At 43.2% G+C, this 27,411-nt stretch overlaps 1 protein-coding gene across 1 annotated transcript; it reads right to left on the reverse strand.

Moving 5' to 3' along the window:
• On the reverse strand, positions 1-27,076 carry LOC146752396 (myosin-binding protein C, slow-type-like). The gene is made up of 2 exons (XM_085531955.1): positions 26,779-27,076; positions 1-1,819 (listed from the first exon to the last, which is right to left on the reverse strand). Exons 1-2 carry the CDS (start codon positions 27,074-27,076, stop codon positions 1,656-1,658), a joined length of 462 nt encoding a protein of 153 aa, XP_085388081.1. The 3' UTR covers positions 1-1,655.
• Positions 27,077-27,411: the final 335 nt, after the last annotated feature.

Here is a 27,411-nt window from a genome sequence, read left to right on the forward strand (position 1 = left end):
TCCTACTGGGATTTGGCAGTTTATTTCCATGAGCTGATTGTCAACAGTGGGGGAATTAATGACCACGTTATAAGCAGTGTGCATCTGCACACAAGCACTTATGTTTGGCATGTATAGTGTCACACGTGCAATGAAATTAATTACAGAATTATGTGCAATTATGGTTATAAGTGTAACACATTAAGCAGTCTCTTGCCAACTATTTAATGCACGTACTCTCAGTAAACTCATTTTTTTCAAGGATTCACAACTCTTTTCAAACATATACTTCAATTTAAGCAGTTCCTGGAGTTAAAGTGGTTGACTTGTGATTTATACTCTGCTGATGGGGACATTTTTTTATTTTATTTTCATGTCCTTTTAAACTGCTTATTGTAAAGATTTCTCCCCATTGCAGTGTTTCTTGTGCCACTTCTTCTTACTCTGTTCCCTCATTTTTTAACTGACTTTCCCTTTGTATTGTCCTGTCATTATACGTACCCAGAACAAACAAGGTATGGAACAGTGTCTGCCATTGGTTTGTGTCTTACTGTATTGTGGTTAGGATGGAGTAATTAAGGTGAATAGACCCAGGGTTCCAACACCCCCCAGGGGCAGCCCCAGGTCCTGCAAGAGCAGCTCCGGCCCTGCTGCAGCCCTCACCATGCCACTCACGTCACGCTCTCAAAGAGCAGCTGCAATTCCAAGGAGGGTTATTTCATTTGGCACAGAATCTTTTTTAAATGGGTAGCTTCCCAGACTTATGCTGAACAGCAACGAGCAAAATTAACTTGTAGAATTGTGTGTAGAATTATCATGACAAGTGTTCTAGCTGTATCAGCCAGCAACTACATCCCTAAGATGCAATCGTTATTTCATTTTGGTAAGCCCCTTCCCCATTTTCAGATGTCACAGAATGACAGAATTGTAGGGGTTGGAAGGGACCTGCAGAGCTCATCGAATCCAGCTCCCCTGCAAAGCAGGCACTCTACAGCAGGCTGCACAGGTTGGCATCCAGATGGGTCTTGAATATCTCCAGAGAATGAGACTCCACAACTCCCCTGGGCAGCCTGTTCCAGTGCTCCATCACCCTCACTGTGAAGAAGTTCCTTTGTATATTGGTGTGGAACTTCCTATGCTCCAGTTTGTGGCCATTTCCCCTTGTCCTGTCCACACAGACAAATGAAAAGATGGTGGCCATGTGCCTTTATCTCCCACACTTAAATGCTTATAAACATTAATCAGATCCCCTCTGAGTCTTCTTTTCTCAAGGCTGCACAGACCCAGGTCACCCATTTCCTCATAGGAGAGATGTTCCAGGCCCTTTATCATGTTTGTGGCCCTCAGCTGGACTCTTTCCAGACGATCCCTGTCTGTTTTGTACTGGCAGCCCAGAACTGGATACAGTACTCAAGAACCGGATACAGTACCATATACGTATTTTTTACTTCCATAACTCAACACAACCTTCTGTTTGGGAGACAAACAGCAACCTGTTTGTGATACACACCTGCAGTGTGTATCGGTGCTTTTGACTGAGTGAAAATTCTTACATTCAAAATATGATTGCCAAGAATATAAAAGGGATCTTAGGCAGCTTCTCTTCCCAGAGTTTCATCACTGGCTGCTGAGCTCATAGACAGAGCTGTGTTTGACGGGGGCAGTGCCTGAGCACTTCACACAAAGTGGCCAAGGAGCAGTGCTGCATTTCTGCATGGCTGCATTTCTGCATGGCTGCATTTCTGCATGGCTGCCTTCAGTGCTGCAGGAGCTGTCAGTGCTGGTTGTCTCCTGGCAGTTGGAGGCATTTGGGCTCCCCAGGAGTAATTTTGCAGAAAGCCTAAGAAAAGAGAAAAAGCAGTGTGTTTTTACAGACAGCCTTCTAGGGAGAACAAAGCGCTTCCCTTGATTTCTGCACATAATTTAGGGATAACTTAATTAGTTTCACTGAAGTCATGCTAATTTACCTTAGGTAAAAGTGATTCTCTTTCTCCTTTTGTGGAAAGGGAACCGTGTAAATTTCCTGATGTTAATTAAGACAGAAGCAGACTATACCTTCATGTATTCAGTGCAAAATAAGCAAGACTAGAACACAGCCCAAACTCCAGATTACAATCACTGGCATGGTCATCGTTTGGCACAGGCATCCGCAGCAGCTGGGATTTCTGCAGCTGGCTGATAGAACAGCATAAGGAGGAATGTGTTACAGAGGTGCTTGAGAACTGCGTGGGTTTCTTTCCATGAAAATATCAGAGATTTGGGAAAGCTTTTTTGAGGGTCAGGTGCTACAGAGAGCCACTGTGCCAGGACCGTGGGGAGCTGCGTGGTGGGGTCACCATAGGACATAGAAGGTTCCAAGTTGGAAGGGACCCACAGGGATCACACAGCACCACCCAGACCTGGTGTCAGAGTGGTGTCCCAACACTCCCTGAGCTCCGGCAGCTCGGGGCTGTGCCTGCTGCCCTGGAAGCTGTGCCATGCCCACCACCCTCTGGGGCACAGCCTTTCCCTCACCCCCACCTGCCCTCCCCTGACACAGCTCCATGTGTTCCCTCAGACCCTGTGGCTGTCAGAGAGCAGAGCTCAGTGCTACCCCTCCACTCTCTGTGAGGAGCTGCAGGGTGCCACGAGGAGCTGTAGGGATGCCATGGGGAGCTTTAGGCTGCCATGGAGCTGCATTCTGACATGAGGAGCTGCTATGAGGGAGTCATAGGGCTGCCTTGAGGGATAACTAAACACAAAGACTACTAATACATTTCTGTTATTGTTTCATCTGAGGATCTCTATAAAACAGTGTAAGAGATTATTCTTTCACACCATTGTCTCAAAGTTTGCTGAGGACACAGATGGACAAGTCCTGGTCAAGGGTTGAGAAATCCTTTGTCTAAATCATAGAATCATAGAATTACCCAGGTTGGAAAAGATCTTGAAGATCAAGTCCAACAGCAGCCTAACAATAGCACCCTAACACTAACAACCCTTTGCTAAATCATATCCCTGAGCACCACATCCAAATGGCTCTTAAACACATCCAGGGATGGCGATTCAACCACCTCCCTGGGGAGCCTATTCCAGTATTTAACAACCTTTCTGTAAAGAAATGTTTCCTAATATCCAACCTAGGGACACATATGGACAAGTCCAGGCAAATCACGGTCAGAGCTGATGAAATATTTTGTGTGAAGATTTGCAGTCCAAGGGCAACGATAGAGAAAGAGATAAGCCACAGCTTAGTGGCTGGGAAGCAGTCTTTTCTCAAGGGAGATGCCATCTCGGGGGTTCTGCACATGGCTCTTACCCAAGTACCCAGGAATGCCACATTGGCAGAAGAAGGATAAAAAAGGGACCAATAAACATGACATCAGGTGCTTCACAACATGATTCCTGCATGCTGATAGACTCTCCTGGGCCTGCTACCTGAAACCTGCCCCTTCCTCTTGGGCCTGCTCTGTCTCTACCTGCTTGCTGCCTAAGGCCGGCCACTCTGCTGCTGCTCTTCCCTGCACTTTTGCCTTGGGGCATTGCAATGGCATGCAACAGAATACTGCTAGGTCTTGGTGGTGACTATCCCTGCTTTATGCAATTTTTGCTTCTTTCCTATATTTCCTATTGCCCTCTTTCCCTTCCCTATCACCCTAATTCATAATAGTTGCCAGTCCTCCCCTTCCCCATCTCCCTGATTAAGATTTGTAATAAGCTGGTTGGACCAACATTTGAACTCTTTGTTTCTTAATCTCACGTCAGGTATACATATATCAAAGAACCTCCTCTCCTTCCTATGAATTGGAGCAAGACAAACAGCGGTAATAAATAATGGTTTTCCTTATCAACATGTGTGGGATCGCAACCTTCCTTCCTTGCAATTACCCTAGAATAAAGATTTTCTGCTAACTCCAAGTGGGCCTCAGCGTGAGTTCCTCAGATCTGAACTTTACTTGAGGATAATCAGGGTTGTTTAATTTCTGAGCAGCAGCTTCACTGAGGTAATTGATTTGTTCTTGAAATCGTGGTTTCAGGGAAATGCTCTTTGTAATTTCCTCAGCTGATATTTCATGTTGTGTAAAATTGCAGCTGTCACACTGCTTTGTATCACAATATGGTTTTCAATGGAAACATATCACCAGCTACAAGTGATTGTTGAAGGAAGTTTAAAAAAGGCACAGAGAAAAAGAACCCTGGAACTGTGTATTCTTTGAAAAGCTATAGAAAAATTCATGGCAAAATACACTGAAGTCTATGGACAGCAACTGTACTAATCGCAGTTCATGGAAGTAATATTTTTTTGATGAATAATGTATGCAGAATGAAACTTATTCAGTACAGTTCATCCTTTAAACAATGCCTGCAAAGATATGACAAGCAGCTGGAGAGATCTTTGTGGTGTGTGTTAGCCATGAACACAAACTATCAGTAAGCTATTAGGGAAAGTGCAAATCGTCCTTTACCTTACAAAATCTGTGTATTACAGAAACACACAAAAGGCTTAACTGGAGCTCTGCTAGCCAAGCGATGGTACATATTTTCAACATCTATGCCCTTGTGCATTTTCAAAAACCTCCTAATTTGTAGCACTTAGAGACCAAGGCATGATGGGCAATGGGTGGCGTGAAGCAATGCTGCGTGAATGAGTATTGGCAGCTGGGTGAGAGGTGTAGAGTGGGCATTTTATTCCCCTATCCGGTTGCCCTCTGGGATGCCAGGCCCTTGGCAGATGGACATGGAAGGACATAGAAGAGACAGAGGGCACAGCTGAAGTGAGGTACATTTTGAGCAGGCACAAGATGACGCTATTGGCGAGAGGATGGCCAGGCACTCTGCTGGAGACCAAGGAAGCTGTGGGTTCTCCATCCCCAGTCAGAGTCGGAGCTGGACTGGCCCACGTCTGCAGTGGAAGCAAACCTCCAGGCTGGGCACATCTGAGCAGAGGACTGGATTTGCATTCTTCCAAAATTTGTCTAACATTTTTTTGTGTGTGATTTGCTGTTCTTAAATATACGTATATATTACACATGTTATATAAACATTTAATTATTGTGTATTTGTATACTTAGAATATATCATAGAATCACAGAACAGTTGTCTGGAGGGACCTTTCAAGATCATGTAATTCCAGCCCCTCCAGAATTGATTGCCATGTGCATACTAAATATGTATACATCAGCTATGTAGTTGCTCGTTTCTCAAAGGACACCGTTAGTATTGAACTGAAAATCTATCTGTAAAATGGAAGTATGATTGAAAACCACACCAAGATATTTTGAATCCAGTGATGTTTCTTATAATAGAACTAAAAGAAATCAGGCTTGCATGTCACCCACAATCTAACAAAATGTGTTTCTATCACATAATCTCTAATTCTAGGGTCTGACCAGTTTCATTTTTTTATTTCAGCTTCTGCTTTTAGCTGTAATGTTTTAAAACTTCCATCGGAGATCTCTTGGTTTGCTTCATTTCATCTCATTCTATTCCTCATTTTTAGACAGTGACTATAGCAAAGAATGTTTCTGATTTTCCTGAAGAGTCGTCATTTACTCACAGTGATTTCTGACAAATGTTCTGTTGTACAGTTTCCTTTTTATGATGATTGCATGGAATGTGCATATCACCATTATTTCCTTTAAGCCATTTGGATGAAGATTTGCTTGTACATAGACAAAAGCTGTATACCTTGGTTTTCTGAGTTTTGGTTGCGTTTATCTTGCTTTATTTTTCCATTTAAGGATTACTCCATGTTTAACCAGCATGGAAATAGCACAGAATTTGGAGGTTTATTAATATCTATAATACAGAGCATTTGTGTCTGTCTCATGCATTGAATAAGACGATATAAATGGGAAAAGATAAATGACAGGATTTTACAACTGATGTAGCAGCTGTTTTTGTGATGGAAAGCAAAGCCATTTCAGTCACTCTTTAATATGATTGGGCGTAGCAAGGTTATGCACTTGAGGAAGAAGTGACAGAGGGAGCACTCTTAATAAGGGACAACTGAATTGTTGTGTACGAAAGAAGTGTGAAGCAGAAAGAGAGCAGTGAGACTGAGCCAGAGGAAAGCCTGGAGCCTGAACCTGTTGAGCGTTAAATCCCCTTCCCAGGAATGTGACTCATTTGTAGCAATCCATGTTCCAAATCAAACCATCAGCAGACACATCTGCCTTAATCAGGGAGTATCTTTTCCAGACATTTTCTGCACTAATGGTACACATTTTCTGTTCATATTTTGATGGACAGAACAGTGCAAAAAACAGTCATCCTAAGTGAATATTTATTGTTGTATCTGACATTATTAAATGCCAAGCAGACATTATTTTACTGCTAGATTTTTAAAAAGATTCACAAACACTCTGCAGATTAATGCAATTCAAATATAGGTATTTCAAATGCATAGTGATATTCACAGTAATCAGTAGAAAAAAAAATCATATCAAGTCAAATCAAATCAAATCAAGCATTACTCCTCCGTTTTCACATACTGAGTTTCCTGGTAAGGCTTACAGCGTCAGGATACGATGAAATTCTTTAAAAGACCAAAATGAACAGCCACTTGTTTAATTGCTGTAGACTTTTATGCCAGGTTAGACCTATATTTGTTTCATCATATGGGAACAGTCCCATTCTATCCCAGACAGCCATTTTATTGTGAACATTGCTCTGCACTGCGAGACCAAACCTATGCCAGAGGTACTTGTTTTCTTCCTACACATTAACTAACTTTGGTTGTTGAGCAGCATTGACACCAGAGGCTGTTGGGCTCCTTACCACAAAACCATTCCTCAAGAGAGGCTGAAATACAGTCTTACCCATCACTCTATGATACAGTGCACAGAGGGAGAGAACAAAGAGGGAGACAAAAAACTGAAAAAGAGAGCAAGAAAGAATATCCTCCATGTGATCTTCTGCTTTGTGTTGATTAATAGCATTGCTTGTTCTGCATGACAGTTACTCCCAGTGTGAACTGATAGATCATCCAGGGATCTTACCCAAGCCAGTTACCCATTAACTCGTAAACAAAGTATAAATATTAATTAATAATTCTTGGTTTTACAAAGTAAAGGACCCATTAAAATCAGGCAGCATGGAGATTTCATTTAGAAACACCTGCTGTCTCTCTGACTAGGCTCCCATAGGCAAGGTTCAGTGTGACGGCAGTGTCTTTTGAGGGTCGTTGGATGCCTGGGAAGCAGCAGCAGCACTTCTGTACCAAAGTGTTTCCCTTCCCCTATGCATATTTTAAATGAGGTGAACGTGCCCTGTCACTCACCAGCTCCATCAGCTCCTTATCTTAGCAGCTAATCTTGCTGCAGGTAGTAAAAAAAATTACTGCAAGCTATTAAGTTTCTACTAAAATGTCAAATTCTGTGGAGTCTTGAAAAGAAAATGAGTGTATAGTCCCATTCCAGCTAGACAGATTGAGTTTGGTGTCCACTATGAACTAAAAGATTCACTCTCCAGATTGGCTAATTCCTTGAGCATTAAATGCCCCAAGAAAGGGAGCAAACATACTATTAATAACTCTAATGGCTAAAAAGCATATTATTTTCAAGTGATTTGTTAATCAGCATGAGTTCTGCCTACAGCTATTGCAATCAGTCATCTTTCTCCAGTAGTAGCTAGTGTCTTAATAAGGAACAACAAGGGATTTGGAGGAGCTAAAATTGTTCAGGCTCGAAGGACGATAACAGAAATTATTAACCAACTTGGCTAAAAGCCACCAGACAAGATGGGAATACTATTGGAAGGGCAGATTGTAAAGCCTCATTGGAAACAGATAGAGCCAAAGAATGAGTTTGTGAGAACGTCTGTTCCGAAGCTGCTTCCCTCTGATGAAATTCTCATCCATAGTTTAAAATGGGAAGAGGAATTTTCTTGCACAAGACATCAGTGACTCATGGCTGTGGCTGCAGAAGGGACCTTGGATTTCTGGTTGAGCCTGGGGTGATGAAGCTGAGCCTGGAGTCCCCTGCAGTGCCCTCAGAGCTGCCCGCCAGGCCTTGGTTGAGTTCTCAGCTAAGCAAACAAAATGATGATAATTTGTTCCTTAAAAAAAGAAGAAGAAAAGGGAAAAAAAGAAAAAGAAAAAGAAAAAGAAAAAGAAAAAGAAAAAGAAAAAGAAAAAGAAAAAGAAAAAGAAAAAGAAAAAGAAAAAGAAAAAGAAAAAGAAAAAGAAAAAGAAAAAGAAAAAGAGAAAGAAAAGGAAAAAGAAAAAGGAAAAGGAAAAGGAAAAGAAAAAGAAAAAGAAAAAGAAAAAGAAAAAGAAAAAGAAAAAGAAAAAGAAAAAGAAAAAGAAAAAAAGAAAAGGAAGAAAAGAAAAAGAAAAAAAAAGGAAAAGAGAAAAAAGAAAAGGAAAAGAAAAAGGGGGGAAAAAGGAAAAAATAAAGAAGGTTCTTTGCTGTTTATGCTTCTTTTTGTCCTTCAAAGCAAAAAATAAAAATAAAAATAAAAATAAATAAAAAATTTGGGCTTGGCCCCAAAACTCCAGCATCCAGGAAGGGTTGTTATGACAGATGTGGTGAGCACCAGAATATCTGTGGGCAGGGGAAGTGAAACCATTGGAAGAAATTGCCCAGAAGTTGTCTAATTAAACAATTTGTGAAAACATTGTTGTCGTTGCCTCAGACAGCCTGGTTTGTGTGAGTAATTCAACGTTGTGTGAAGGCTGGATGAATGAATCTAATCTGTTTGAAGCTTCTGGCTTTATTGGTAACATTTTATAAATAAAATAGCAATACAGAGGGCTGTAGAATCCCAGTGCTCAGGTGGGATGCACATGATGAGATGCAGGTAGTGGACTGTAGAACACCTTCTGGGCAGGCACCCAGCACCCAAAGCACAGGGCTGAAGGACACAGCCCAGAACCAACGAGGCCACTTTGCAAAGCACAGATGGGCTTTCTAGGATGTATTTTTTTTTTCTCCTGCACTTTTTAATTACTTCTTAAATCTGGGATCTTTTTAAAGCAAGTCAGGAACATTGAATTACCATTTTAGGTTTTTTGTTTGTTTGTTTGTTTGTTCATTTGTTTGTTTAGAATTATTAAACTGTTTTTATTACATTTTCAGACTTTCTATGGAATAATAAAAATTAAAAAGCTTAGATTGAGAAACAACTCTACAACATTTATTAGATGACTGGCATCTATGAACATAAGATTTCTTCATGAAATTTTGTTAATGAACCCACAACAAGCAGGGGAGCATTTTGGTGCCCTGATGTACACAGGTGGTTTCCCAGCAGGTGGCCAGCACTGGCATTCCTGCAGTAATTGATTAGCTCAGGTGTACAAGTACAGCACCGATTGATTACCTATTAAATAACACTCCATTGCATTTCTTTCAATTATACAACACAGGATAGCTGTTGCCAGCCAAGAATTCCATGATATCAGACATATTGATGACTTATAATTGTTTATTTGCATTTGGAGCTGAGGACTTGGAGCAAACCTCTGTGAATGGCCACGAGGAGCAAGTCTGTATCACACAGTGTGCTGGGCTGGAGGACAAGGGCTTGGATGGGTCACTGGGCTTTGTGACAAAGTACTGTGAACAAAGGGGACAGTCCTCCTGAGCAGGGCTGAGCACAGGATCCTGCCCTGGGCTCCAGGTGGAGACACAGCAGCTCAGGACAGGCTCTGAGGAGGTGGTTCCAGCTGGGGAGGCCCTGCACTGCACACCCACCTGTTGATTTAATGCAGCTGAAAGCTGACACTGCGCCTTGCATTGCTCGTGCAGTTTTAAACACACACAGCTCCCAGATACTGGAATTTTACAAGGCCACATGCACATGTAAAGCAATCCTCTTGCTATTCTGAGGCAAAGGGAAGCTCTGTTCTAAAAATCTAACAGCTCTTTATGGCCATGTCTCTCATCTGATTGCTTTGCATCATTTCTGTGATCTCACTTCAGGATGCATTTTGGTTGGCTGTTTGTGAGAGCTTTTGTTAGTGGTGCTATTCTGGGACTGCATCCAACTTGCTCCTCATCAAGACCTCTGAGAGAAGTTTCCACATGAACCAAAGCCCTTAGAAGTCAGAAGTTTGAAGAGGAGATGCTGCAGCCAGTGAGCGGTGGGACATCCAGGGTCAGAACTATCATTACAGGTACAACAACAACTCCACTGCTGTTCCTACAGCCTAGACATGGCTGGGGGGGGGGGGGAGAGAAGGGTGGGGAAAGGGGGATCACACATGCCCCATTCTAGCAGCCCCACTATCTGTACCAGGTTGGCAGAGGCTTGAACCCCCTGAGCAGTGCTGGGTCTGCTGGCCTCTGACACACTCCTATCCAGGGCTGACCTCCAGAACAATTCGGCATGAACAGGGGCACCCAGAGCATCAGCAACATAACGAGAGGAGGGGTTGTTCTACACATGCTTCTTTTTCTGAAGAAATCTTTTCGCCATCATCTCCCAGTGTGCTTTTTTTTCCCCCGCAAAGCTGTGATCAAAGTCTTCAAACATATGGCTCCATGGCAAGGCAAGGATTTCCACAAGCTCCTGGACTCATCCTACCGCTCCAGACATCAGCTTCTTGGGCAGTCATACACATGGCTGGGATCCTTTGGGCTGTTTCTACAGAAGGTTGCAGCACTACATTACAGAGCCGAACCACTGCCTTAGGAAAACTATTCAGCAGAAGCAGCTAACTAGTGATAGGATGAGAAGTAATGGCTTCAAAGGTGTGCCAGAGGAAGATTTAACAGCCCTACAAAGTCCATCCTCCTGAAGATAAGAACAGGGGAGAGACCTGAAGAACATTCAGAGCCATACCAGGACTGCATGGTGCAGTGCAGCACAGTCAGGGCGCTCAGCATGGCCACAGTCATTGGGCAATTCCCGCCCCAGCACCAAGGACTCAGGCTGTGCTGGTGCTACAGAGTCATGAGAGAGGCACTGCAACAGTGGGAGCTCTGCACAGGAGCTGTGCTGAGGGGTGGGCTGTAGGAATGCAGGAGTCATGCAGCCTCAACATGTGTTGGTAGCCATGGCAGGGGGGGATTTGATTCTGCCAGAAGCATCATAGCAGGGTACAGCTCAGGTATGAGGAGACAACAAGGTGTGTGCTGCAGAAGACTGCAAGAGTAAGAATTCATGAGTAGCCATAGTTATACATCTTGCTGAACAGATTCATTTCCCAATTTTAAAATGGCATTTGTTTTGTCATGTTTCTCATCACCATTAGTGCATAATGGGACACTGTGCATCAGTTTAAATGAATTCATAATGAGTGCTGTAGCAAGTCTATTGAATAGGAGATAAATAGGTGATTATTCTGACTCTGCTCTGATGAATGGGATTACTTATGGAGTTATGTGCCACTTCCACAACCTTTTATGGAGAGAGATACCATAAATCAGAGCAGACTGGGTGACCCATTAGATGTCATAGCCAAAAAAGAGGAGGACTGACTACAAGAAGTAAACCAGAAAGGACTGACAATGCTAGATGCCAGCTAGCACAGATCAAAGAAGACTGATGAAATGTGAAGACATAATGTGGAGACTTGGGTGACCAGGACCCTCTTAAGGGAGTAATGTAAGGATGCAATGAGAAAAGGAAAGAAATGAAGGACTTGAGACTGGTACAAGGCAAGCTTTAGGAGAGTCATGGGCACATTCACAGGAAGGTGCATCCTTCCAGCATTTCCCTCTGGGCTTGAGGGAAATGAAATTAATGGTGGGGAAAGGAAGGGAAAGAGCAGGGAGATGCCGTAATATGTATGTTCACTTTTACACAAAGGTAGAAGAAATGAATTAGTGAGAATTTAGCAATGATATCTAGAAAGTTAGAAGGTAAATGATGTGAAGTGGCCACAGATGTATGATTATTTCCTGAGGACATCAGCTGAGTGGATGATGGATATTGTTGCCCAACATTTAAAGAGGGGATGCAGGCTGTAAGAAACAGAAATGGCTATGCTTTGGACAGATGATCAGGAACAAGGGAGAATGGACCTGAGGTCCTGGAATCAGAGATGAGAACAGATATCTTGGGTGGAAGGAACACAACAGACAAGGTATAACATCCAGGACACAGTCTGACCTGCTAGCATTAAGAGAAAATGGCATGAGTAGGAGGAGGTGCTGGGCATAAAGTGTGTGATTTGTACCATACAGGATAATAGTTCTGAGAAAAGCACTTCACAGGGAGCATGTCACATTGCAAGGCATCACAGGAGACAGGTAAAGCTGTCATTCAACTACTTACAAAGGCTGACAAAGATAAAGAAAAATTTTCCAAAGTACCCTCTGAAAGCAAAATAAAACTCAATTTCAGACAGCTTAACGATATTTCATCACGTTTTTGTGGACACTGAAGCATGATCAGAACTAAAATTCAACTTGGTTAAGAAGTGAGAAGAGAGATGGGAGTTCCTAGGAAGAGCCCGGCTGATTCATCTGCACTTTGATGCTGGAAGGAGAGCTGATACTAATGTGCAATGAGTAGTTTTGGGACAGTCTCTGGAGATACAGAAAGATCGGCTGAACTTTGGTGGCAAGGACATGCCCCAGGGAACCACCATGTGCCAAGGGAGAGGGGACTCAGATCAGGGGATGAGGTCACTTCCCACTTGGAGAGATTTGTTTCGCATTTGAAATATTGTAATAAAAACTCTGAAGTTTTTGCTGTGCTGTAAGAGAGATCCTTCTCATACTGGCAATTGTGACATTGTGGGAAACTTCTAGAACAGACTGGGAGCAGGTGGTCTAAATGGCAGTGCGGGCTGGCCACAGGATATGTAGCATAGTCTCTGGTGCAAAAAGTAGCAGTGACTTTAGTTTGGCAAATAGCATGGGTGGCATGGAAAGCCTGAAACCACAGAAAAATGCTGAATCATTAATAGTAACTATGAATGACTGGAATGAGTGTATATAAGGGAGAACTCATACATATATTTTAAGAAAACATAAGCATTACTGTACAGGCCTTACTAACAATGAAGTTTGGTTGTATAATGCTGAAATTTTATGTTTGACTAAGAGATTCCCACAGGAATGAAAGTAGAGAAGGGTTACGGCTGCAGTCAGTGACTGTCTGGACTTAATGAGCCAGAAGATATGAACAGAAGAGCTTCTGCGTCAACACGATGAGCCACTGGTCAGACTCAGTATGGATCACATTTGAGTCCCAAAGGCACTGAGCAGTGTACATTCCTCCAGTGTCACAGGCTGGGCAAACTGCTCAGATGTTTTCCTTCTGGATGAATGTCAGTTTTCCAGCTGCAGGGTATATCCCATACTCAGAGAGTCGGCCTGGTATTGTCCCCCATAGCACTTCTGACCAGAGCTTCTGTCCTTCCCAAACACTGCTCTAAATACATGTCTGGCTCCTGACCCACAGAGCAAGTGGGTCGCAGTCAGACTGCAGTGATATGCCCCCACCTGGAGATGAGCAGGATCTCATGGTCACAGCAGGAAATACCCCAGACTGCCAGCACCCTGACAGGCAGAAAAGATGTTCAGGCAGAGACAGACAGTCAATGAAGTAGTCCCTCAGAGACTGAATACACGTCCCAGGTGTAAGGGATACTACAAGAGGACCATGAGAGATTGCTTGACAAGTTGGCAGTGCGGTGCTGCCTGAGATGGAGCTCACATCTCCTTACTGAAGGAGTGACAGATACGGTTAAAAAGAGTTGGAAGATGCACATTGCACTGTGTCCTAGGGTCCTAGCAGCAAAGACTGCCCTTATTTCTGTTGTCAAATACACATTCTCCCCCAAGGGCAGCTGGTATCTTACATATGCCAAGCACTCAAAAATGCCGCTCTGTCACCGTGTCATGGTCTGGTCTCATAGAGAAGTTTATTAGACTGCCTCTCTGTTCTTCAAAGAATAACTCTGTATCATTTACAGAAGGCTTAGGAATGCCATGTGTAATGTGTGCTTTAAGTATTTGTTTGTTCTTACTTGAGCGTGGCTTTTGATGTAGGTCTACCCATTACATAAAAGCCAGTAAGCTAGAAAAGGATGAAAGAAAATGAAATGGTCTGTATCATATCATTCTGTATAGTATTTGTGTATACTGAATATTTCATTTATTCTGTAATCTGCAGATAGTTTGAAATTGAAAAGCCAGGCTATTGCAATGGCAGCCCTTTTGTTCTTGGAATGAGTTTGGCTTACTCAAGCAAAGCAAGTGAGCACCTGATTAAAGGCAATATCTATCTTTAAGGAAAAAGGCTGTCATTCTGTTGAGCTATTGAGCAACTCCCAAATTTATTTAGCACTGTACATGACAGGAGCATGAATGGACTTCTTCCTGTGAGATGCAGTCACATCCATGGCAAAGTCAAGTCCCCACTGTCCTGTCACTGGAGGGGAGCCCAGGAGCAGTGGGGGCTCTGGGGCATATGCAGACACAGCACTTGGGATGTGAGCACACAGAGCAATGCCCAGAGTCCATGGGGTAGGAGAACCATACTTAGGACACAGGTTCAGGGAAAACCCGAAGTGATGTGCCAGAAGAAATACCACATGGGTAGATGAGTGGGATGTGCAGCCTCAGAGCAGTAATCCTCGGGGCTGGAAATGAGAGGATCTGGATAGGAAATGTCCCATCCCTGGAGACAGCCCTGGGAAACCTGATCTAGCTGTGGATTTCCTCATTCACTGCAGGGGGGGTTGAACTAGATGGCCTTCAGAAATCCTTTCCAACTCTAAGGATTCTATGATTCCAAAAAGGAGAACCAAGTCACAGAAAACAACCCAGTGCATGGGATACTGGCTGAGCAGGACCATAGGCAACCCAGTGCCCTCAAAGTCTATGGTGGTAAGAAACTCTTTACTCACTGCAATATTCCTGGAAATCTGGTGTTGTTCCTAAAATGCAAAGAATGGCTGAGATTTCCTGGAATGAGAGAAGAGAGTGAATGTCTGGAGAACAAGTGGTGCTTCCCTCCTCCCATATATATACATATGTAAATAGCTTGTGACCCTGAGAAAGGCAATTCACAAGGAAAAGTGAAGAAGATACATAAAAACCTTTTAATCTTAGCAGGAAAAGATGCATTATGGAGAATGAACAAAAGTGTTCTTTCCATAGCAAGAGCTTCTATTTTATTTACTTACTTCGGTTTAAACAATAACTTGTTGCTTTCTTATTTTGAGACAAGATGTAGGATTCAGAACTATGATGATCAGAAACGTGGTTAATATTCAGCACAAAAGTGCAGAAGGCTGATTTTTTTCACTGAGAGAACTTCACACACCCCAGCACTTCACTGGAGGCTGCTAACCCTGCAGACAGTCCCACAGCCAGAGTAGCACCGCCCCTCATCTGCTGGGAGGGGCACTTCAAGTTCTGAATGCTGAGGTACAAGTAACTAAAGAGCACAAGGAAGAGGAACAATCCCCACCTTCTGGAATTCGCACCCAGCAGGGGGCCAAGGCACTCTAGGACTCCTCTCTCCACTCATTGCTTCCTTGGCAGCTGGAGAAGAGAAGGAGAGTCACAAGGAGCCACGTGAAAGCACTGCAGCATCTCTCCAGACTGCATTCATCAAATCCCACAAGCTGAACCTAGCTCTCTTCTATAGCGTGAACTGTGTGCTCAAGAGCAATGCTCTATGCAGGCAGGATGCAGAGGCAGGTAGTCAAGTAGAAAAAGATGGACTGTACAGGATTAGCACAAAAGACACCAAGCTGAGTGGTACGGTTGACATGGAGGAAGGAAGGGATGCCATTTGGAGGGACCTTGACAGACTTGAAAGGTGGGCCCGGGTGAACCTAATGAGGTTCAACACAGCAAAGTGCAACGTTTTGCACTAGGGCCAGAAGAACCCCAGGCACCTGTACAGGCTGGGAGGAGTGGTCCTTGAGAGCAGCTCGGCAGAGAAGGACCTGGGGGTCCTGATGGACAAGAGACTCAACATGAGCCAGCAGTGCGCTCTGGCAGCTTGGAAAACAAATGGTATCCTGGGCTCCATCAGGAGAAGGGTGGTCAGCAGGGATAGGGAGGTGATTATCTCTCTCTACTCTGCTCATGTGAGGCCCCATCTGGAGTACTGTGTCCAGGTGTGGAGCCCTCAGTACAAGAAAGACATGGAGATTTTGGAAAGGGTCCAGAGGAGGGCCACGAAGATGATCAGGGGGCTGGAGCACCTCCCCTATGAGGACAGGCTGAGGGAGTTGGGTTTGTTCAGCCTGGAGAAGAGAAGGCTGCGGGGTGACCTCATTGCAGCCTTTCAATACCTGAAGGGAACCTGTAACCAGGAGGGGAGTAAACTCTTTGAAAGGACCACTAATAGCAGGACAAGGGAAAATGGTTTTAAGTTGAAAAAGAGGGAAGATTCAGGTTGGATGTTAGGGGGAAGTTCTTTACTAGGAGAGTGGTGAGGTCCTGGAACAGGCTGCCCAGGGAGGTTGTTGATGCCCCGTCCCTGGAGGTGTTCAAGGCCAGCTTGGACGGGGTCCTGGGCAACCTGATCTAGTAAATGTGGAAGTTTGGTGGCCCTGCCAGGCAGGGGGGTTGGAGCTTCATGAACCTTGAGGTCCCTTCCAACCCGGGTCATTCCGTGATTCTGTGAAAAGAGACTGAGTTGGGGTATCTGAGATCCTCATGAGAACCAGCAGTCAGATCTGGCACACCCAGACCAGTCTGGTTACAAGAGAGGGGAAGAGGCCAGAGAAGTCCCATTTTTAATCTCACAGGTTTTATAGGATTTTAGGCAATATCCATGAGATTTTATTGAGCAGAAAGAATTTTTACATTTCTGATTGCAACAGTTTCTGAGATCATTCTGCTCAAATCTCATCAGACCTCTGTATTCAGAAGTTCATCTGCTTGCAGAAAGTGATCAGACTTCAGCAAAGTGAGAGTACAAATGGGAGGAAACAAACATGTCAGCTAATGGACAATGGAGCCAGGAGTCTTAGCAGTAATCAAAGAAAAGCACTGTGAGCAGTGCAGGAAAGTGACATACCCCTCTCAATATTATAGATCAGCTTTTACTGAACTCAGCAGAGCTGTCTCAAGCTTTAACTCCAATGATATCTGCAGAGCTATCACTACTTTCAGTGTACCTTTCAGTGAAGGTGAAATAACGTCCACAAAGAAAGTGTAACTCCAAAGCGAAAGGCTGAGCAGACACTTCATACAGAAGCACAGCTCCTGGCCCATGCACTACTCACTGCTTGGTCCCACTGGGTGCAGGACTCACCTGCAGGCCAGACCTAACACATCTGGCAAGCACGGTTCATCAGACTGCTAATGGAAAGCAAAGCTGCCCATTACATGCTCTCTGATGTGCTGCAGATACAGAAAAATGAACATATAAAATAAGATCACTATCAACTAATTTCCCATTGGTGTTTTTTGGTTTTTTTTTGTTTGTTTTTGTTTGTTTGTTTGTTTGTTTTTTAAACAGAGAAAACTCTCTGGAGAAGGGAGAAAGAATGTTTAAATATTGATTTAATACAGAGAATGGTCTGATGGTAATACATTTTCAGAAACACTCTTAATGGAAGGCTCCATCACAGTCATACACTGCTTCTAACAAACGCTTGGGCACAGTGTTTCTCTCATTCCTGAGGTATAAGCACACAGAACAAAGCAGAAATTTTTCTCTAACTCCATAGTTATACTATGTTCCATGGGCTGCATCTGGCCTGTGGATTGTTGTTCCTGATCTATATGTTATTTTACCTCACTTTATATTATCTTGCTCCTGTTTCTTTAAGATATTCCATATTTTAAAATGTCATGTTTGTGTCCTTTAGATTTGGCATAAGAAGCAGCTGGAACTGGGCTATCTCCTCTAGCTGAAGTAGGGCTCATTTAACACAACATATTTCACTTCTTCCCATATGCTGCACACCCACAGCATTACACAGCTATTTTTCCTCCAAGAGAAAGCACACCCAACTCACAGCCTCCACACCTGTTTTAGCTCCTGTATCCAGACTAATCAAAAGAGGCTCCACAGAAGATAAGAGAGCAGTCAGACATCCTCTGTTTACTGATTTACACATCACACAGCCTAGCCTTGTGAAAGCAATGTTGAAGAAATGTAATCGGTTTATTTGCACTGTGACAGCCGCGTAAACCACAGAAAGGAATGTGACAAATGAAGCCATCAGCTGTGCTGTGCAGGGAGTGAATACATTACACTTCCAATTACCAAAGTAGATAATACATTCCTTAAATAGGCTGGCACTGAAGCCCAGAGCCATTGTCATGGCACCACTGAGCATCCCTAGCAAGGCACTGGGTGAGAGCACTTCCCCTGAGGACAGGCCCCAGATGAGGCAGGAGGTGACGGCCAATCTGGGCTCATGAGGTGCTATCAGGGATGGGGCTGACACCACACATAGGGGTGGCAGGAGAACAGGGGCTACACAGTGCATATCACTGCTGGAGCAGTTGGGGTTGCTGTAGGGAGAAGTCCTGGATCCAATGATCCTGACATCAGAGATACTCTTGTGGCATTTAAACTGATAGGACCCATATACAAAACGATTCAGGCAGCTTTTGCTCATTAAGGGATACAGTGTGGTACACAGCAGCCCTGAAAAATCTCTGCTTCTGTCTAGCAAACACTAAGGGCCTCTGAGCCACTAATCTGACTGTAAAGTTAAGAAGCTAAAGCATAGTGCCACTTAACCTTGCTGTGAGGAGACTGCATGCCTTCATGCATCTCAGCAGCTATGCTCCTTGGTGCTCTGTCAGTGAACCCCATGGCTATGCAGTGCAATGGGCACTATGTGCTTGGGGCTGCATGGACACTGCACCCACCCGTCTGAAGTAAGAACCCTGACCTCCTAGTAGCCACCCCATGCCCCCATCTCTCCAGCTCCTGAATTCTTCTTCACACTGCACTGTGTTCCTCCAGCTGGGACCCACAGCTCAGAAACTGGACAAGAAATGTCAGAGCCATGTGGATTAAAAGGCACCTCAGGAAATTCCCCCGCTTTGTACAGGCCAGCAAAAGTTCTGCTGCCACCGAAGTTGTCATTGGCTGTGGAGGAGGGGGGAAGGCTGGGCAGTGTTTCTAGAGGCACACAGCCCACACTTGTGCTGCTCACAGCAAAGAGGACCTTAGAGAGACTGAAGCTGTGCAGCCTCTTAGCTTCTCGTTTCATAACCCATTAACTTTACAGACACTGTCCAGACTGCCTGCTCCAGATGAAAGGTCTCTGATTATCTTTCCAGGTAAATTAATGCCTGACATATTTTGTTATTAGGTTTTGAAAGGCCTAATAAATAAATTTACTAGACAATTTCTTCATTCAGTATTGCAGTTTAAACCAACAGACAACAGCAGAGAAATGGTTCATTGAAGCTAACTGCCAAATAGCTGGTATCATGATGCAAATCAACCCTGAACAGTGCCCAGCAACACTTCTGGTCCACCTCACAGCACACAAATACAACTCCTGCACACTGCCTTCTTTGTGCACAGGCTGCTGCAGTCTCCATTCAGCTGAGCAAAGGCTCAGAGTTTCTGTCCTCCCCCTTTCAGTACAGTTATCCCTCACTGGGGGCACAGAGCACGTACAGTCCAGTGGCCAGTGGAGAGGCCACAGCCCCCAGAAGTGTGAGGAAGGGACTGGGCTGCACCACAGCAGAGCTGGGTTCTGTGCTGGGAATCATCTTTTCTAAGCTGATATTGCAAATGGACCACTGAGATGATCCCTCATACATCAAAGCCTGAATTCCCATTAGCTGTTGAAAACTATTTAAAAATTACTCTCAAAATACTTCTCCTTAGTTCAAAAGTAGACAAGGCAGATATTAGAGATGTCAGAGAAGACACTTCTTTATTCCCAGTGGAAATGTTATTTGTACCTTCTAAACACCAGAGCTATTACAATAAACAATTCCATGCAAATAGGAGATATTTATGAGCAAAGAGGCACTCATGGGAATGAAATTATGAACACAGGTTCTTATTCTTAAAATAGTCCCTATTTTATGCAGATTAAAATTCTCCCTTGAACTATTCCCGTCCCTGTTCCCACCCCAGCACAGGTCAGGAGGAGTCAGCCCCAGGCCATGCCACCCAGCCCCTGCCTGGCACAGCTGGGCTCCTACCAGCCGGATCACCAGCTGCTCCAGGCTGCAACCAAACCTGCTGCCTCTGGTGTGCCTGTCATGCTTATCACTGGTTAACAGGCCAAGAGAAGCTGCTGAACCAATGTTCTTGGCCTGTCTCACAGCAATCTCATGCAAGTCTCAAGTAGTAGTAGCCATAAATGATTAATTTTCAGCAACATGAGACAGGACTCCATCTGCATTGCTCTATACCATGGCTGTTACTATATTCTGTTCTACAAGATTTAGTATTAGCCTCATGCATCTGTGAGAAAGATTAAACAAACAAACAAAAAAATAAAAATAATTAAAATATCAACCAACACAAATGACCATGTCTAACTGAGAAGCAATGATTTTGAAGGAAATGAGTTTTAAGATACCACTGAAAGTTGCTAACAAATCTGAACCCTTACAAATACATCATCAAAATGCATCAGGAAGAGATACTTCTACTCAACAATTCCATTTGATTGTTTTGAATTTGGTTCTAGGAAGGCTGTTTTTTTGTTGTTGTTGTTGTTTGTTTTTTTGAGGGAGAAACAGAAAGAGAGAGGAATACTTAAACAAAATATCTTGATAATCCATGAGCTTATGTTTGGAAGAAAAAAAGGGTACTTTGAAAGAGTGACCTTACAGCAAATTTGCCAGTAACAGTGGTATTTCCCAGGCAACCAGCACTGCACTTGCCCTCAGCTCTGCCCTGGGCAACAACTGGCACAAGCAGGTCAGGACCTGGGCAGCAGACATCCACACTGCCATCAGGCTCCCACCTGAGGGTAGCCTTCCATCCCTCCAAGATGGTTTTTACTTGGGCACCTGCATCTTCACTGTAGAACATGTGCTCAGCTTTGAAGTCTATGGAAGGGGGTGACTTTTTCTGCAACATAGCCATAGCCTAAAAATGAGCATAATATAATAACCACATGAACTTTGTTCTTTAATACCTTTGGTGTTCTCAAAAATCATGCTATTCACAAATAAAAGCACAGTTGACAACATCAAATTACCAAAAGGGAATGAGCTCTGAACTTGAACAGAAGCTGGGGGACACAAATACATCTTGATACCTAAGGACATTTTGTACAGACAGAACAGCTACATTCCTGGGACGGGGACATGAAATTAAATGACTTTATGTAGTCAACTACAACTCTGTATTCACAGACAGGGAACAACTGGACATTGCATTTCACCATGCTGGAGTGGACAAGCTGTTCTCCCACACCGTATACTCAGACCTTTCTACTACCACAGTGTTGCTCATCATTCTCTTCCCTGCTTGCCTTGCTGCCCCAGCACCTTGCTGTCTTGGAGATGTGTAAGAAACATTCCTTGGAGACAGTAACTACAAGACAGACAGAGCTCTCCAGTTAAACCTTCAACTTGACAGCTTTTCCCACTGGAAAGATCATTTTGTAGGTCCTTTCCAACCTTGTGATTCTATAAGTCTATGAAAGGGCACAGTGGGAATAGCACAGTATCTCCTGGGCTCAAAGGACCCTTTTAACTCCCAGAGCCCCTGCAAAAGGCTTGGGAGTGTCTGTCACACTGCATCCTTATGGTTGTTCTCCCACAGCAAAGAGGTGGCTTGGTTGATGATAGCACTGTTGGATTAAAGCTCACTGGCCTTTGGTCACTTACACTGCACCTGGTACTGAGCTGGTGTTCAGAAGGGCCACCCACAGTCCCCATTTCTGCCAAGTGGTTTTCCCCATTTATCTGAGCTTGAACTCCTGTATCCATAAAACAGGATTAAAACAGACCTATGCTGTTGTGCACAGAAATCCATAAAGAAACAATGCTGGTTATTGGAAAGACACAAATGCTCTCAAGTATGTGTGCAAAACAGTAGTAAATATTTTAATAAGGTATTAATGGTTGACTTAAAAGGCACTATGCTAATCTACAAAGAGCAAGACCGATGTGTCTACTTTCAACACAGGATTCTACACTCCTAATGGTCCTGTAATTTTCAGCTAAAGCCTGTTTCTGGAGGATTATCAATTGTCTCTCATAGGCATTACTTATAGAAAATTCTCAGGAACACTGTGCATATTTTAGCAGAGCCAGAATTATACAGAGAACATGCCTTATTTTCGTATCTATAGGAATAACTGGCTTCTGTGTCATTGTGTGCATAGGTTTTAAATTGTGGATCATCACATCAGTATCCTCCATGAACCTTAAATGCTTGTAAACATTCTACTTAGTAATGAATCTACATTTAATATAAATGTTTTTTTTTCCTGAAGTTTATTCTAGGAAGAAAAGAACAGAAATTCTCATAATAAAAAATAAATTGTAGGTAAATCATATTCTTAAACTTCATATACTATTATATTTCATAACTTAAATTCTACAAATCTTGTATTAATTAAGCAAATTTTAAGAAAATGAGATCAAAGCAGAGAGTACACAAAGCGAAGCATTTGTAGTTATAGCCTATGAAAGTCTAACAGTTCTCTCCTTATTTCCTTAAGGTAGTAAAGAGAACCATAAAACCACTGGTTGGAAGGGCTACCAGCCTGTTCAGTTGCTCACACTATGTTATGAACTCTCAGAAAGGCCTGATAAGGCATTGCCCAGGCAGACGATCTGCCCAGAACCAGACGATCTATATTAAAATACACGGCCTAACGCCATTGGCACCGTCTGGGAACCCCGGCTCTCTCCCAGCGGTGAACCGAGCCCAGCCCTGAGCCCGGCACAGAGCGACGGAATTTTCTTCTCCTTTGCAAGAAGCTCCGGAGCTGCTGCGCTCCACGAGTGCCATCTGCTGGCACTGCTGCGCATTGCCCGGGCGGCCCCGGCTCGGCTCAAGGGCAAATTGTTGTGAACTCCCTCGGATAGACAGCTATGTTAGCTGGATAATCACAGCTGCGATGCCACCAAGAGGCATTTTGCCATCCGGCTGTAATTCTGTTATTCAAAAGGTAACTGTCAAATCACTGAAATCACATCCAGTTTAATTTAAACCAACTCTCCACTGCCCCCACCCTTTATCTGCAGAAGAAATCAATTTAGAAGGCTAGAGGAAACCTAGAAAAGTATCTCATCGCTTTAGTTATGCCAAGAAACTAAAACCTGTTTTGGTAGTCTCTGTTTCACAGACTTCCAAGAGTATTGTGGAATATTACTGCCTTGGAATGGAAAGATTTACAACCAGAAAGCCTACGAGTTATTACAAAAACAACACATTAGTTAGAGGATTTACTGTTGCAATTAGGCTCTCAGATGTGCGACATTCGGGCAAAACAAACAAACAAACCAAAACAGAAGGAAGTGCAATTGCCATACATACAGACAGCCAGAACAACAAGAATACGTTTTCTTTAACAGAAGAAGAATTGCTGTAGAAGGTAAGTAAAATAGTGAAAGAGAATGGCTACGCTCATGTCAGTAGATTTGAACAAATTATACTGGATATGGCTCAATAAATTTGTTAGCGCATTTCTGTATGGAACATCTGAAAAAAGGTGTATCCAAATCCAGAATTATCTTTAAAATGCTAGCTAGCAAACAGCAAAACTATTGCATTTATCTTACTGAAAACACAGATGCAGCACAAGTCAGCATTACACTGTACACAATCAGGAGGTGCTACATTTGATTTTCAGCTTTCCCCTGGAAATGAACCCACAGATTTGCAGAGAATGACACACTCATAACATCAGGCACTATCCCAATCACCTCATCCAAGTATAACTCAAAACAAGGCCTGACTTGATGTCCTCCGAGTTCATATAGAAACTCACTGCTTCAGTAGTATATTCATAGACTGTAGTCCATGATCCCCCACCCCCCTTCCACACATAAAAGACAGAATACCTTCTAAGATTAATGTAACCAATTAATTGCTGATAGGAACCTCCTCCTCTACCCAGCTGCCTCTGAGAGCATCTGTATTTGAAACACCATGCCAGAACAACTTCATCTCACTTTATAGTGAACCTGTTCTGAGGAACAGATGGTACATAGAGGATGTGCTGCACTGCACCCACAAAAATCCACTGCCTGCAAGCACAGCAGATTAATGGCCTTTCACAAATTATTAGTACATCCCCATTTTTCAGGTGTCAGATAGATGTTGCCTGAAATGTTATTGCTAGTACTCTAGAAATCCAACATCTACTCTATTTTCTTTCTTGTTATTTCTGGCAAAATATGTAATTTATGTCTTCCAAGCCATCTAAACTGCAATGTATTGACAGCCAGACAAACAAATGTGCTGGAAAGCAGATGCAAACAGACACATTCTTAATATATCTATAGTTAGGAAGAAAGAGGTCAAGTAAAGCCAACTGTTGCACAAGATACACTTTGGATTTAGTTCAGAGAAAGCTATGAGGAAGTTTTAATGTCACTTTCTTCATTAACTGTATCTGGTCCACCTGAGGAGAAATGTGGAAGTCAACAAAAGCTAAGGTAAGAGCTTGCTCCTTCAGTCTTCCTGGCTCTGAATGAAAAGAAGAAGAACATACCAAGAAATCTTGCAGAGGAAAAAATAATCAGCTGGGATTTCAGTGAGAATTCCCAAGTGTACCTCAAGTTCAGGTTTCTGGGCATTACTTACACTGAACCCTGTGCAGTCAGATGTACAGTTGGAATAAGGCAAGAATAGTTATGTATGGTTAGAATAATACAAGAACAGTAATGTACAGTTGGAATAACACAAGAACAGTTGTAAATAAATAATCAGATGGTATCTATGGGAAAAACTCATCAACTCTGAGGCCTTCAGACAAGATGGAAAAGGTTGAGTCTTGCCTGAACGGAGCGATCTCCATAAAGAGATGCTGCCTTAGTGGTCAGCCCTTAAATGAAATCTAGGAGAGATCTCTGTCCTTTTCCTCAAAGGCAATACCAGCTGATCAATAACTGTTCCACACTTTGGACAGCCAGAGCTAATGATATTGTATATAGCTACATAGTATCAACCTTCTATTTCTATCCAGTTATAATCTTATGCGCACTTATTAAAATTAAATTGAATGCAATCACTTACAACTCCTGACCTGAATTATCTCTGCTTCACGTCAGACCTCTTCAGCACAGCACTAGGGATTAACTAGCATTGTAGAAGCACAGTATGGGCAAGGAGTCCAGGACATTGAGAGTGTAGCCTCCCTGACTGCTTGGTGTCCCACTACAGTGCTGTGACCTTCCTGACAGCATGAAGAAATTCTGGAACAAGAGAATAGCTTCACTGCATTAGTAATAGTCATTACACTCCTTTTTCCTCATATATTTCCCTCCTAGCCTTTAGAAATCTACAGGAATATTTTCAGAGCATCAAGCCTAAATTCATACTTGCAAAATCCATCCACATTTCTCCTGTAATTACAGCACACAGAGCAGTGCTGACAACCTGAAGTCTTTTGAGGCTCCTGTCCCATTGATCTGGACACTAAACAGGGGAAAGCTACTGTGGACGTTAGTGGATTCACAGCTGTATACCCAAATTTTCCTGTGCTCAAACTCATTTCTTTGTTTGGGAAGCTGAAAAGGAATTGAAGAGCATCAGTTAAATATTTCATGTTGTGCTGGAATGTATAATTCATGATCAAATCCTTGAGAAAGAAACAGATAAGATGGAGCTGCAAAAGCTTTAAATGAAGTATTTTCTTTTTGTAGTAAACTGACTGCTGAAAAAGTGCTTTTCTTCTTTTCTATTGGTATTATAATGAGAATTAAAAACGTGATAGAAGTAAGAAATGCACTAAATGGATTTGAACAGTTATTCACTTATACATTTTGTTGATTGATGCAATTAATGTTTTATACATGCTTTTCCAAAGGTACCCTGTTGTACTGAGTTCCTCCACATATCACTACCTCCCATAGGAATGGGATGCATTGGCCTCAACGTTTAAACAACCCCATGTGTTGTTCTTTTATTGTAGTAAGCTCGAGGAGTCACAGGGGCTATTTAGCAGTGCTTTTGGAACACAGCTTTTGGAACTGGTTCACTCCGTTAAAGCTGATGTGGTGGTTTCCAAAATCTGAACTTTCCTCCCCTTCTCCAGCTGGACACCCCTATCTCCCTCAGCCTCTCCTGATAGCAGAGTTGCTCTAACTTCTGTATCTTCTTGGTGGCCCTGCAGTGGACTCTGCAGCAGCTCTGTGTCTCTCTTGTACTGGGGAGTAGAAGACATAAGCAGACTACTTCAGATACGGCCTCACCAGTGTGGAGTAGAGGGGAAGGAGCTCTTCCCTCCTGCTTGCTTGAGCACTGAACTTAACAAAAACACTGGGATATGAACATTTCTTGTTTTCTGGTTGTTGGGCTTTTGGGGTCTGTTGTTGTTTATTTGGCTGGTTGGCTTGGAAAGTTCAATACCATTATACATGCGCTGGTAGGATCTCATCTGATAAACTGCATATAGTTTTGATTACACATATTCAATATAGACTAATTCAGATTGCCATCTTTTCTTGGCTCACTAACAACCAAGATCATAGAACCATAGAATGATCACAGAATCATAGAGTGGCCTGAGTAGGAAAGGACCTCAAAGAGTATCCAGTTTTAAACCCCCTGTCAAGGGGCCACCAACCACCAGACCAGGCTGCCCAGATCCACATCACACTGGAGAATCATTCGGTTTCCAGATTATTTTAAGGAAAAGATTTTAATCCATCGTATTTTCTGAAAACTAAGAATTGATCCTGCTCAAGGAAACAGAAGAGAAAAACATCACCCACAGGCTGCAGATATTTACCTCGACTTCTCTACATGCCATCCCCAGTGTGCTTTTCAACTCACCTTGCACAGTGACCCTGGCTTTTGTTATGGAGTCCTCTGTCTCACAGGGGTACTCCCCACTGTCCTTGGCAGTAGAGTCATGGATGATCAGAATGGCCCCAGTTCCCTCCTGCTGCAAGTCGTACTTCTGGCTTTTTCTGATTGCTTTGCCATCCTTGTACCACCTGATGTTCAAATCCGGTTTTGACAGCTCACAGCTCAGGCTGATGTCCTGCCCTGCTGCTGTTGTCTTATCCTCCAGCTGTTTTGTAACCTCAGTAGGTTTTCCTGGAAGAAAACATTGCTTTTTGAGTAACATACACTTAGGGTAGGATGCCTCTCAAAATACATGCATCTACATGCTGGAGATAAGTTAGAGAGGCACTTGCAACAGACGCCATCCTACAGCCAGCAGTAATCTGCAAAGTACAGACAATAGAATTCCAGGCAGCATTTATTCTCTCTTAAATCTACCCAATTGAGGATGATGAACCATGTCTGAAAACTGCCTCTCTCTTCTCTCCACTCATCACACTGGGAGCCTCGGATGATACTCTCAGATGCACATGCTCTAGATAGGAATTTGTTGTACAGCTAGATGATGTGAAGGCCATCCCTTCAGCTTATACTTAGAGGATATTTGCTCCCACAGTT

This window comes from Coturnix japonica, unplaced genomic scaffold (genome assembly GCF_054131305.1).
Source record: "Coturnix japonica strain WE unplaced genomic scaffold, WE-NBRP24 Scf046, whole genome shotgun sequence".
NCBI lineage: Eukaryota > Metazoa > Chordata > Aves > Galliformes > Phasianidae > Coturnix > Coturnix japonica.

What these genes read in the sequence shown, in the direction of transcription:
- LOC146752396 (XM_085531955.1), bottom strand. Translation starts at nt 27,076, where the DNA reads ATGTTACTCAAAAAGCAATGTTTTCTTCCAGGAAAACCTACTGAGGTT. An exon ending in AGCCAGGGTCACTGTGCAAG is followed by an intron (nt 1,820 to 26,778) that starts GTGAGTTGAAAA and finishes CTCTTTTCTTAG; the next exon opens with GCTTTCTGCAAAATTACTCC.